The sequence below is a fragment of the Muscardinus avellanarius genome, assembly GCF_963383645.1.
Source record: "Muscardinus avellanarius genome assembly, chromosome: 2".
Taxonomy (NCBI): domain Eukaryota; kingdom Metazoa; phylum Chordata; class Mammalia; order Rodentia; family Gliridae; genus Muscardinus; species Muscardinus avellanarius.
The window spans coordinates 93341458-93355860 of record NC_137787.1 but is presented as its reverse complement, the minus strand read 5'-3'; the positions used below and the strand labels follow the sequence as shown (position 1 = coordinate 93355860).

Below are 14403 nucleotides of genomic sequence, written 5' to 3'. Positions count from 1 at the left end.
ATATATTATATATTATATACAATATATAAATATAATATATTTGTATGTGTATATATGTATTATAATAATCTAATATGGAATCTAACAACAATATAGAATATTACAAATATGCATGTTACAATTAATATACATTGGTTGCATTTATACTGTTAAACTTAGAAATAATGGTACCTAGGTCAAGTGTTTGAGGGTAGGTTTTGTATTGTAATTAGTTATCTTTGCAAAGAATGTCACCAACTAGTCAGGCATGGTGGTGAATATCCACAATTCCAATAGTTTAGAGGTTAAGAAATGAAAGATTCCAAGTTCAAGGCCAGTTTAGCAACTTAGTGAGACCCTGTCTCAAAACTAAAAAAATAAATAAAAGAGCTGGAGTAGAACACTGTGCTTTGGGTAGAACACTGTGGGTGTAATTCCCAGTACTGCCCCCAAATAAATAAAAACAGTCACAATCAATAAAATTTACTTTTAAATTTGTTTCCTAGATTACCAAAAGAAGGGTCAAACCTGTTTTTTAAAACTTTGAAACAAACTATTATCCATCAATTTTTAAAAACACAGAACTAAACAACAAAACATAAAATTGGGCGTGGTGGTAGACACTTATAATCCCAGTATTTGGGAGAGAGAGAGAGAGAGGAGAGAGGAGAGAGGAGAGAGGAGAGAGGAGAGAGGAGAGAGGAGAGAAGAGAGAGAGGAGAGAGAGGAGAGAGAGGAGAGAGAGGAGAGAGAGGAGAGGGAGGAGAGGGAGGAGAGGGAGGAGAGAGAGGAGAGAGAGGAGAGGGAGACAGAGGAGAGAGAGGAGAGAGAGGAGAGAGAGGAGAGAGAGGAGAGAGAGGAGAGAGAGGAGAGAGAGGAGAGGGAGGAGAGGGAGGAGAGAGAGGAGAGAGAGGAGAGGGAGAGAGAGGAGAGAGAGGAGAGAGAGGAGAAGAGAGAGAGGAGAAAGTACTTGAGAGGCTGACAGGATGACCACAAGTTTCAAGACATTCAGCAAGCAGTGAGATTCTCATCAACTCAGCATGACTGTTTTAGAATAAGAATAAAACAGGGCTGAGGATATAGTTCAGAGGTAGACGTCCCCTGGGGTCAATCCTCAGTACCAAAACAAACAATCAAACAAAAAAAAATGCATGAATCGATAGTGCATTCCCTATTTATTTTCAATTGAGCTATATTTTAATTTACATAAGAATAGCATTGCATAGATAAATTAGTTATTCTTAAGGTTTAGAATTAATGATGTAAGGATGAACCCTTTATTCCATTAGAAACTTTCTAGATTCAATTTCACATCTTCTTACCAAGCCTATAACTTCTATATTAGTATAATATAACATTAGCATATTAGTATATGCTAATATACTAATATAAGATTTAGTATATATACTTAAGGAAGATTTAGTATATATACTTAATATATTATAAGATTTAGTATATATACTTAAGGAAAGTAGGTGATTTTTAATTTCTGCATTTTTCTTATATGGCATAAAATGGAATCTTAATGGAATTAATAAAAATGCTATGGCATTTTTCTGTATGGCATTTTGTTATGACTTTGAGAATGACTTAAACAGAGAAGTTTATTTTCTCTCAATTCCTAGTTCAAGATGTTAGCTGGGTTTGATCTTTGCTTCCAAATGACTTCTTGCCCTCTCTTTATATGGCACAAGCCCTCCTAGTCACCCTGAGTATGTCTGAATAGACTTTCTTTTACAAGAGCAATACTTAAACTGGAGTAGGACTCACTCTAAAAAACTTATTCTAACTTAATTACCTTTTTAAGTGTACTATCTCCAAATACAATTTAAAACTTGTCAGCGGTGCTGAAAGGCATTGGTCTCTTTCTTTTGTTTTTGCTGCTGAGAACTCAGGAAGATGTGTACCATTTGAGGGATTCCCCCACTGCCTCACCGTCCTTGTATCTGACATTTCAGTGCTGAGCAATGAATAATCTCTAGTCAGATACTTTAATCTTTCTTCAGAGGAAAGAAAGAAAAGAAGGAAAAAAGAAAGAAAGAAAGAAAGAAAGAAAGAAAGAAAGAAAGAAAGAAAGAAAGAAAGAAAGAAAGAGAAAGGGAGAAAAGAGAGAAAGAAGAAAGGAAAGAAAGAAAAGAACTGACTATAGCAAGAAGGCAAGAAAGAGAGAGCATGTAGGCTTTTATCACTCTGAACCACATTATGACGTATATTTACAATGCACCCATAGAAATATAAACAAAAAGGCGAAAAGACTGAGCTGAATGGAATGCTATAATCCACATCCACTGAACTGCTATCTTCCTAAGTAACCACTTTATCCATCTTCACATGATCTTTTCTCCTTTCTCAGCAATCTCTATTCCCTTCTCAAAATCAGGAAAACTAATGTTACAACATGTGTTTAAAATCAACCAAGAGTCAATTATATTGCTTGAACTTGAACAGGGACAATATAGTCATCAGAAGAATGATATGTTTGATCCTACTGAACATTTCACAGGTATAGGTCTTTATATCTTGCTTTCAGAGTGGGATTATGGGAGACATGGAGATAGGACAAGAAAGAATGATATTACAATTCAGAATAAGTTTTTGAAACACAACATCGTTTAGAGCTTCATTTAGTAAAATTTGTCATTTTAGAAGCACTTCTGAGTGAAAGTCAAATGTAAATTTTATACACTGACTATAAAGAACAAAATGCTCTCCGGGAAGAAATGTGCTCACCCATGAAAGGTAAGAAGCCTTCATCCTTAACCTCAAATGCTGGATTACTTGTGGATAAATGATGGATTGAACAGTTTCTGGGAAGACTCCTTGCTCAGGCTTCAGCTCTGTCCCTATAGAGCCCTGCAAGAGCCTTTGTTTACAGTACATTATCCCTTAAGCCAAGGAGCTTTCACGGGAGCTGTCTCTAGCATTCAGCTATTTCATTTCAGCCCCTTTATTTTACATCATTTAGAAGTTTTTATTCCCTATAGTTTCCAGTCCTGACTAAGGGACATGGGTCATTTTTTATTATGTGACCTGTGATCTTGGATCAGAAGACCAAAGAGCAGAGACTTCTTGAGTGCAAAGGGGTGGTTTTTTGTCATTGCTGAGCTAACTCTGCTTGCGCAAGTCGCTGGGCATCGAGTTCGATCACCTATGCCTCCAATTAACCTTTCTCCCAGACTCTCAGAGATCTCTTAGCATTTTGTGGGGCAGACTGAGAAGAAATGTCACCCCTTTTTCATCCCTACTGTGTTAGAGAAATGAACCAACATGTGATGGGCCCTTTTAATTTACAATTATACTTTTCCCACCTTCCTATTACCCCTTCATATCAACTCTTTAATAGGAGTTTTAAAAAATTATTATTAAAGAGGGGTCACTGCTTTTGGCCTCTCTACTGCCAAGGAGAGAAGGCTTTGAATAAAATGAACAAAACAGGAAGAATTGGAAGAGACATAAACTGTCCTCCTGGGTCTCATATGCTTTCTCTTTAATCTGTAAGATCATTTTAGCTTCTCTACCTAACAAAAAGCTTAGCTCTGTGGATCTCATATATTAGCTCATTGCAAAGTGACCTCTAAATCACTATTACTTAGAAATAAGGACCATACTTCCATCTGTTTTAGTGTTCCTACCATCTATTTTCAGTGCCTTATTCTACTTTATATTTTTAAAGGGCAGAATCTGTTTGCTAATAACCTCCCACCTGAATTCTATTTTATTTCTCTGACCTGTGTCAAAGAAAGAAATTTTAGGAAAAAATTATGAAAGGATTTCTATCTTATATCCTAGGGGAAATGTCAATATATGAATACAAGAAGTTCATTAACAACTTTCTATCCAAATAAAACATACAATCCCACAACAACAGAAACATAATAGAAGCAATGGTCAATTCATGCAGAGTCACATCTAACCTAGCGACTTATAGCCAATTTCATTTTTTATAAATGCTTCTATTCCTATTACCCAGGAGACTTGTTATTTTTACCTCATTGTTCAATTAGAACTGATCATTCCCAAAGCCAGTGTGAAACAGTCCTGTTGGGATGGCCTTATGCTTTTAAATGACACAATATTTTTAAATTAGGTGGCCTAAGGGGTCTTCTTAGGAACTGAACTTTTCTTTACCTCAATATTTCAAAAAAGGTGGATGAGTTCTAAGAAATGCAAACTATACTTTCATGAGTAACAGTCAGGTTTGAGGGGTACAGAAGGATCACAAGATCAATTTCTTCACTTAAAATTTGAGATAACATCTGCACTTGAGGGCGTCATCATTAATGAAACTATTTTTCAGTGATGTATTTTAATTCATTATTTGTAATCTTAGACAAGAAGTCAACATAATGTTTTTGGAAAAGTTACTAGAAAAAATTTACCTGCCTCACAATAATCTCTCTACCAGATTTGTCCTAATGTATGAGTATGATATATCTAGTTTTTAAAAACTACTTGAAATTCAACACAAATGAGTGTATGAGGTAGATTATGTCTTTTCCCAGACTTATCCTTAGAGATGAAACAGAGTTTTAGCTGGAGTTTGAGTAAGCAAAGGAGAGAATCTACCAAGAAAAAACAATTGAGTGCTCTATCAAAAGCCTCACAAGGTCCAGTGCTTCGTATACTCTGGGTATCTAGAAAGAAGATAGATTGTGGAGTGGAGAACATGGAGAATGTAGGCTATGATCTTACTGTACAACCGGCAGTATCCTATGCAATTTACTGTGATGTTGGCACTATCGTGTTCTTTGCACAAATAGGATAAAAGAGGTACAGAACGATTGGTTTCCCATGAGCAAAGATATCCATAGAGTATGTGGAAATGTCATAGTGAACCCTATTAATGTGTACAAATAATGTGTCAATAAAGAAAAAGATATTCATGGAGGAATTCAGCTTTGAAACCAAGCAGTTGGAGTTCAGAAAGCTCATCATTTACTGTGCATACCACTTCCTTTTCAGGGATACTATTCTGGTGTCATGTGCTGCCAGGGAGCTTTGACTGCCCAGTATATCTTCTTCCTAGTATATCTTCTTTACTAGTAGGACCCCACATTTCATTTTGGAATGCAATGGACGTAACTGAGAATCCTCATTGTCCCATCTACCATATGATCATTTTTTGTCAAGGGAATCTAGGCAGAAGTGTACTGGGCTGAATTTATAAAAGCTATTGTTTTCCTGTCAGAGTCCACTGGCATTTATTTGCCTTTTCCTTTTTGCTTTTCTTCCTTTCTGTCTAAAATGGAATTATCTACTGGGGAAGGTAGAAAAATCATCCTATGGATAAAAGATGGACACCCACATGAAGGATGGAGGAGCAGAAAGATAGAAGAAACCTGCTGTCATTCTTGTCTGCTATATCAATTCTGACTTCTCCACTCTTGCAATGTTTTATGAAAGAAAACTAAACTCCTATTTAGTTAAGCTACTATTTTGGGAAGATGTGATCAAAACAGTGCTAAACAATAAGGACTGTGCAAAAACAATGTGAAAAATCTCTGATAGTTTAGATTATATTATATTGTCTGAGTCAGGCACTATGAGTAGTGGGTGAATGCCGAGCTCTCGGCAACATTTACTGTGTGGGATTCTGCCACTCCATTCAGTGAAAGCCCCTGGGCACAGACCTGCCTCCACAACTGCATATCTGTTATTGTTCAGTTACGAGAAAGAGTTTTGGCAAATTACAGCCTGCTGGCGAAATCCAAACTGTGGCCTGATTTTGTCAAGATTGCAAGCTGTGAGTTGCTTATATCTTCCATTTTAAAGGTATTTTATAGAGCAAACAAACAAAAAATAAAAATATCAACACAGATCTATGGGTGTAGGAATGCCTTCATAATGACTTATCTAGTGTTTTATAGAAAATGTTTGTTGACCCCTGCAGAAGTATAGAACAGTGTAAAATCAGTGCATAAATTATAGCAACTACCGAAATTGCAAATTCTACCCTTCTACAGGATAATTTTTATTCACCTCAGTTGGACAATGAGTCATGTCCAAGATCTGATCTGAGATTGAAGAACTCTCTAAATGATTTTCCAGATGGTCATAGCATGGCTAGTACCTTCCTGAATTCAAAAGGAAGGATTTAGTTGTAAGTATGATAACATCATATTCCCAGAAAATATCATGCATCTGCTGGAGTTGATTGTTGGAAAGGAAGTGTCATTAAGCATTCAAAAGAATAATCCTGCAAGGAATTACGTTTTGAATACCTCAGAATAAAAGTGCTTTTCAACAAGACTTCCTTGCCACAGATGGGACCAAGTTTTCATTACACAAATGAACATTTCTATCATTTACTTTTATTCTGGTTGCACACTACATTGACTGACAACAGTGGATTTGAAAACAGTGAATAGAAAGATGGGGTTTTCCCTGATTTTCTATTCTCATTACCTCATAAGACCTAAAGATGGTGTTAACCATTATGTAGGTACCTGAAAAACTATTTCAAATAATATGCAGAATAAAGACTTTTGTGTTGGGGCTAAAATAAAATCTTAAACTCAATAATAAGATGAAAAATTGATAAAATTGTCCAATTTTAGATAATTCAGACCACATGCAATCAGCTTAGTGGCAAATCTGCCCTGCATAGTTTTTCTTGGTGTATTTTCTCATAGTGTAATATAGCACCTGCTTCATGGATAGTAGAAAATAAGCCTAAAGAAACAGAGAGAGTAGGAAAATATGGGCTCATTAAACCTTCAGTTCTCTGAATACATAAATTTCATTCAATTTCTAGGATTTCCTGTTTTTCCATATGCATGCTTTTCTTCCAAAACATTCCAGTCATCAGTGTTTTACAAGGGAAGCTTTTTTTCCTCAACAATATCCATTTATTTCCTGTTAGAATTTTGTTATTTTAGAGCTTTTGCCATGTAAATTTGCCTATATGGGATGGTTCACATGAATAGAATTATTGTCATTTTTGACTGGGTCATTCCCCTTTAGAATAACTTTTTAAGGTTTATCCATGTTATCATATATATGAACATGTCATTTCTTCATATTGACAAAAATATTCATTTTTATTGGTGTAAAATTTATCTATTTTATTTTTTCTATTCTTTTTTTTTTGTGGGTCTGGAGATGGAACCCAGAGGCACTTTACCTCTGAATATACTCCCTCCCCTAATTTTTATTCTTTATTTTGAAACAGGGTCTCACTAAGTTGCGAAGGGCCTCACTAAGAGGTTGAGGCTGTCTGCAAACCGTGATCCGCTGGTCTCAGCCTCCCAAATGCTGGGATTACCGGCATGTGCCACCATGCCTGGCTTCTATTCTTGATTTTTAAGTTTTATAAAATTAGCATATCCAGAGTATAATCAATGTTATAAAGACCTTAGTAAAGGTTTTTTAATTAAACTGGTGAAATTAGTAAAAATTAGAATTATGATAAATAATACAACTTCTTCATTTGGAAGAAATGACCTGCTCAAACACAGAGAATCAGCTAATGCAAATATTCAGATACTTCCATGTTGAGAAACTTTCAAAAGTCTATAAAGCATTAATAAGATTAAGAAATATTGACCATCTCTCTTCTAATGACAAAATATTCATCAAGATATATATTGATCATGTATTTAAAACTTATATACAGGTAGATAAAAATGAAAAATGGAACCAATAATTGTTACTGTTATGACATAAAGCAATAATGGGGATGGATTTATTTCCCCCTACATTTTGACCTTACAGAACTGTGCAGTTTCTTTGAGGATAATAGGGATATGTCAGCCCATCTAGTTATGTGCTGAACACAGACTGAGAATACAAGCGCTAGAAAGTATCAAAATCAAAATTTAGGAGACTATTCTTACTTCAAAGACCAGGTGAGCATTAAAGCAATGTGGCTTAAGCCAAGCACAGTGGCATACAGTTATATATTCAGTATTTGGGAGGCTGAGACAAGAGGATCACCAGTTCAAGGCCAGTCTGTGAAACTTAAAGAAATCCTGTTTCAAAATAAATAAATAAATAAATAAATAAATAAATAAATAAATAAAAAGGGCTTGTGGCATAGCTCAGTAGCAGCACAATCTTTGTACAATCTCTACTACTACAAAAAAGTTTGGCATGTTTATCTGTGATTACATTATTAATTTATAATTTGGGTACTATGATATTTCTAAGGTGGGAAAAGTACCCAGTGCAACCCAGATTATAATGGTATAATTATAATTGGGATCCACATATACTAAGGGCTTCTGGGCCTGATATTATAAAGTCAAAGATTCTCACTGTATGAATGAATAACTTTTTTCAGTTTCATTTAAAAAATATATATACTACCTGAAAATAATAATAGAAATAAAATGGGGGCCAATGTGTGGTTTTCTTAATTTTTCTTCTAATTTTACCCCTTGTTTCAAGATATATAAATTATTTCAGAAGGTCTCTATGATTGCCGTTTTAAAGGATTACCTTCAAGTCATGATTTCTAGTATTAACACAACCCATTGAAATAATTAACCTTGCATTTTCTTCCCTAGTTAATTCTTGCTACAAAACTGCACTCACATACTAGTTTTAATAGGAACACAAACAAAAGGTTTCGAGTTTCTTAGTTTGTTGTGGAGGGGTAGAAGCATCAAGTAGAACAGCAGTCATCCATAAAAACAACTGACATTTAGTTTCACATGGAAGGTCCATCCAAATGGCAGGAGAACCTTTCTACTCACAGGTGTCTAAAGACTCGTCTGAATCATCAGGGCAGTCAGAGTCCCCATCACACAGCCAGCTCTGGGAGACACAAGTCACATGATCGTGGCAAAGAAATTCACCAGGATCACACAACTGCTGATCTGAAAATGAAAATGTTTCAAAATAAAATATGAATGATCTGAGCATGAATACAAGAGCAATACAAAGATGACATGTGAGAAAGCAGTACGTAAAAAGTTTCATGGGTATGAGCCACATTTTTGTGTGCAGCAGCAATTCTGAAACCAATTATTTTTCATAGTTTTAGCGACTCAGCTCCATCACATGCTTTACAAAGACTTGACTGTATTGTAGGTTCACACAATCTGTTCTGGAAATAGTTAAGAATTCTGTTTGTGTTTATGACTACAGGCTTTATCATACCAAATATGCCATAGAGATGTTCCAGCTAGTGAGTTTTTTAGAACATGTTGAATCAAAGCAGAACTTGAGCATAGAAATTTTAGTTTCTTTTCTGCCCAAAGGAAAACAAATATCAATAATGAGTTAAATATTGTAATTAAACTTCATCTTTGGAATATTTAGTTATTTTTTTTACTTTTGGCACTGAGACTTGAACCCAGACCCATTTTACCTCCAAACTATACCCCAGCCCTTTCTCTTTTTTATTTTGAAATAGCGTCTGACTGAATTGGTGAAGATGGCTTCAAATCTGTGATTCTCCTGTCTCGGCCTCCCATGTACTGGAATGATAGGCTTGCACTACTGAAAGTAGCTTGCATATTTAGTTCTTATCCATCCATCTTGATAGTGGAGTTTAATGTATCTACATTAATTGGATATTCTATATCATGGATTTATTTTTCTATTTTCTGCTGACATCCAAGGAGGCAGGTTCTGTTACTGGACAAATAAATTGGTAATAAAGTTCCAAAAAGCCCACCTGACTTAGGTTTTCTATGGTTGGTTGTATCTAAGATTTCTGCCAACTTCCTTCTCATGTTTTAGAAACCTTTGTGATCTACAACTTTTACTCAAGCCCTAAGATACTTATTAGATACTAGTTTTTCACAACACATTTGCTCACTCCATGTAAAATCATTAGAAAAAATAATAATTATATTTTAACATGTATAAAATAAAAATATTCACTACAGTTGATGTCCTCTAAATGTAAAAATCTGTCAGAACTACCTTGCAATTTGATTCCACTTGTGATTTTGTTATAATAACGTGTGCATAAAGAATGATCTAAGATAAGAGAAATTCATAATTAAATGGGATTAAGTGAATTCTATCAATAAATAACAAATAAAAATCAAAGTTATATAAAAGCATTATGCCTTTTTTGCATTATTGTCATTTTTGTGTATAGCAATTAAAAATTTATTCATGCATAGCTATTTTAAATTTATATTCTCATTTCCATTATAAATAAATCATCATAGCACTTTACCATTTTGTTTAAACACATCTTATCAAGAAGGCATGGTGTTTTGGAGTTCAGTTCATTCAATTTACTCATGTTATTTTATTGTGCTAATAAAGTTGGTATTTGCTTATTCTACAGCTATCATGTGGGGGCTTAGACAGTCTGTATTTAAAATCTAGAGGTTTATGTTTTTTTCATATTTCTAAACAGAAAAAAATCTGTAATAAGGAGAAATACAGAAATCAATGTGTAGTAGTTGGTTGGGCATTCAGAAACATTTTAAACAAATGTTATAAGGCCCCAAATTAAATTACACTATAAATAAATGTCACTTTATGTCTCAAATCAAATGAGGTTGTGGTTATATTTTAGTGAAAAAATAGCTTAACATCCTATTATAAAATATTTATCACTAACAAAGCTTACTGTTAAAATCTTTATAGAAGGTAATTAGAAGACCTGTATTATTTGCTTTACTATTTATTTTCCTTTAGTCATTTCTAAAAGTGATTAAAATATAAATATTACCTACCTAATAGAGTTTCTTTTTCTTTTTTTAAATAAAATAAAGCACAATGTTTAATAAGGCAAAATTCACATAGAAGATTAGTTAATGTAAAGACACATTCTTTTATATGTCCTGGGGGGAAAGGGGAGGTACTAGAATTGAAATAGATTAAATACTCTTTCTAGAAAGTAATATAAATATGATATAAACTGTATCTCATCCTGAAAATACAACTTAATTACTGAATCATATTGCTGAATTACATTTATTTTACCATTGTTTTAATTATATATATATATACATATATATATATATATATATATATATATATATATATGAAGATATTCCTAACTCATTAGATTTCAAATATATAAATTATGAAATCAGTTAACTTGACCAAAGGTCAATGTATCTTTAGTATCCTTTGTTGATATTTTAAAGGTCTCACACTTTTTTTTTGGTGGTGGTACTGGGGTTCCTGGAAGCTCTTCTACCACCGGGCTATACTCCCAGACCTATTTTTATATTTTTATTTGGAAACAGGGTTTCTTAAGCCAGAGCAAGTGGCTGGCTTTGAACCTGCGCGATCCTCCTGTCTCTGCCTCCCAAGCGCGGGGATTACAATCGTACGCCACCACGCCTGCCCGGCAAAAATCTGAAACTTTTATAAAAAGTTAAAATACTGGTCATTCTGAAATTTTCTCCCATTATATTTTTGCTTCTAATTAATACAAAATGGCCAACAAACCTCAAGAGAAGTCTACACGATTGCAAAGAGATTACTGCAATTAATATTCTTCTTCAGTAACAAACTAATGTTAACCATATAAATTAGAGAAAGGATTTTCTTAAATATCAATTTTAAGCAGAATATTAACCAATTTAGTATGTTTTCTGTAATACCAATGTCAATTTTATCTTTTTTAGTTTCCTGCTACCTGGAATTTTGAATAAAACAGTTTTATACAATTTATTTACAGCCAAAGGAAGAAAGTAAGTTCTGGGGAATGCAGACAGTCATTCTGCTGTGGCCTTCTGGTATGACAGTATATAAATAACCTTTATTATTGATTTTTAAAATATATATACTAGATTGAATACTGTCTATTACATGAATTACTGAAAACTAACCAAAGTTAGTATAAGTCTAGTAGCACCCAAATCATTATTACTCTGTGAGTGTTCAATAGTGCATAATGGTTGTGAGTAAATTGTTATTTTCACATTAGTTCTTAGTAAATATGGGTAAAAAACAGAAAATAGAGGTGAAAAGCTGTATTTTCTTATAAATTATGTTTAAGAATTTGGTACCAGCAGGGCACAGTGGCACACACCTATAATCCTAGTACTTGGGAGGCTAAGACAGGAGGATGCTAGGTCGGAGGACAGTGATGGTAGTGAGATCCTGTTTTAAAATAAAAAGGGTTGGGGATATAGATCAGTTGTAGAATGCCCCTGGGTTCAATCCTAAATACTACATAAAGGGAATAAAAAGTAAAATTGTATCTGGTACCGTCAAAAGCAAACAATTTACTTCCTAGCCAACTTCCTGTTCATAGCATTGTCTGAAGATAACATTATTATGAGGCCTAGCATATTTTGCCACTGGTTTTCTTTGTAACATTAGTTGAAAGGGTGATGTGTTTTAGTATTTTTTTATGTAAATACCTCTATTTTCTGTTTTTATCCATATTTACTAATAGAGTTTCAATATACAAAAATATGTTAAAATTTAGTTAATGATACCTTAACATTTTAAATAGTAAAATGATATCTAAAAGTAAATTTTTAATTAAACCAAGTATAATTATAGAGACAGAAACTTAAGATTCAGTGATGAAAACAATGTGGTCCCAAAAGCAAAACTTAGAGGAGAAAAAGTGTATTTTAGCTCTGTTTGTTTATATCACATTTCCAAGGGTGAGAAGAAGCATAACATTTATTTAATTAACACAAAATCATTTATGTGCCTGTCTCAGTATAAGGACCACATTTTATTTATTGTCATTTTTCTCTAGCAATATATGAAATATTGATATATCTTACAATCAATGCTATCTTAGGTTTTATATAATAAAACATAACTTCCTTTCTCTCAACTATTCTTATTCCCTTGATCCCAAGAGAATAACTTTCAGTAAATACATATTATAAACACATATACATACACACAACATAAATCTTTAATCTACAAATGTGGGTATATTAACTTTTTTCTCATTTTCAAAGTATAAATGGTTTATGATAACTCATATTATTTTATTCTACCCTATTATATTTTTCCATGAATTCACCATCAATTTATAATCATCCAAAGTATCATAATTTTCTTTTTCACATTAAGTTGTTTAAATATATTCTATATTTGGTCCTGGGCTTGATGCTACAAAATTAAAGATATAGGAATCATTCTTTTTATTCACTGATTAACAGATGACTTGCAGCACCAAATTAAAAACTGCTAAAGAGGAAAGTCATAAGCAAAGGGAGATGGAGACAAATGTAAGTAATACTTGGAGCTGATGACATATGGCTCAAGGGCAGAAATTTTGATCTGAGTTTGATCACCAGCAACACACACACACACACACACACACGAGCGCACGTGCACACACACACACACACACACACACACACACAATTTTGAAGATATAATTTCTTTACAGATAGGCAGGCTTTGTATAAAAGAAATATAAGACATTCTAGGTAGAATGGAGAGTGAACAAAGTTTATAATGCAGTAATTATTATAAAGCATTTGAGAAAAATAGTTTTCTACTGAAATTGAAATGGCATTTGGGCTTTAAGGTTTGGAATTTCTTCACCAAAGAGCTATACATGATATTGATAACTATGTCCCAATATAAGAGGAGCCTTATATTTTGCTTTAGGCAGTTCTATAATTTTTGAAGTTAATGGAAAAAGTCATGGGATAAAATTTTAAATTTTTTCTTATTATACAGAGACCATTTAATTTGATGTGAAATAATTAATAATGAATAATAATAATGATAAATTATGAGAGTGAAAGAAGGTGCTTTAATTACACTTGGGTCACAGGTATAACCCATGTCTATTCCAGAAAAATGATGGGTGATCTTTGTAGCCATAGCTCCTCTGTATTTGATCTATGGTTTGAAATGATAAGTTTTCTCTTCCTTCATTCCTTCCAAAGTCTGGCAAATTGCTCTGAGGAGAAGATTAGAACAGATGGTTCTTTGCTAACTGTCATTGTATAGTATGTGACACAGTCAACAATGAATGAGTACTTGATACAAGTATAGAGGAGTTAAGAGGAACATAAAGAATCATTTTAGTTTGGAAAGGAGCCCTCAATACATGCGTCTCAAGGTTAAGGACGAGAGACAGCAATGTGCACAGTCAATTTAAGGGATACTAAAGAGGTCAATGTGGATGGTGAAAAAAATAAATTCGAAAGAGATGAGATGAGGGAGTGTGGAATAGAGGCAACAGATGAAGACTTTGGGTTTTACTTACAAAAACAAAAACAACAGGACAAAGACCTTTGAAAGATTTTGAGCAGAGGGACATAGCCCTACTTACTTTTTTTTTTAAAGTATCACTCTGGCTACTGTTTTAAAAATAGACAGTAGTGAAAAAAAGTGAAAGTATGGACATCAACTAGAATGTTATCAGAATAATCTAAGTAAGTTAAGTACAGATTGATGTGTGTACAAATATGTTGGTTGAATAGATTTTCAAGACCATATTTTATGAGTAAACTGAATTCAAATATCACACTCAAGGTCTCTTTAAATATAGAATCTTGAATTCAGATTTCTGTG

General features: G+C 33.5%; 1 protein-coding gene across 1 annotated transcript in view; it reads right to left on the bottom strand.

Annotated features, from left to right (window-relative positions):
• Positions 1-14403, bottom strand: part of LRP1B (LDL receptor related protein 1B) — a 1956425-nt gene that overhangs the window by 1575205 nt on the left and 366817 nt on the right. Inside the window, exon 2 of the mRNA XM_080689945.1 lies at positions 8676-8798. Coding sequence (XP_080546071.1) covers positions 8676-8798 — 123 coding nt within the window. The remainder of the gene's footprint in view (positions 1-8675; positions 8799-14403) is intronic.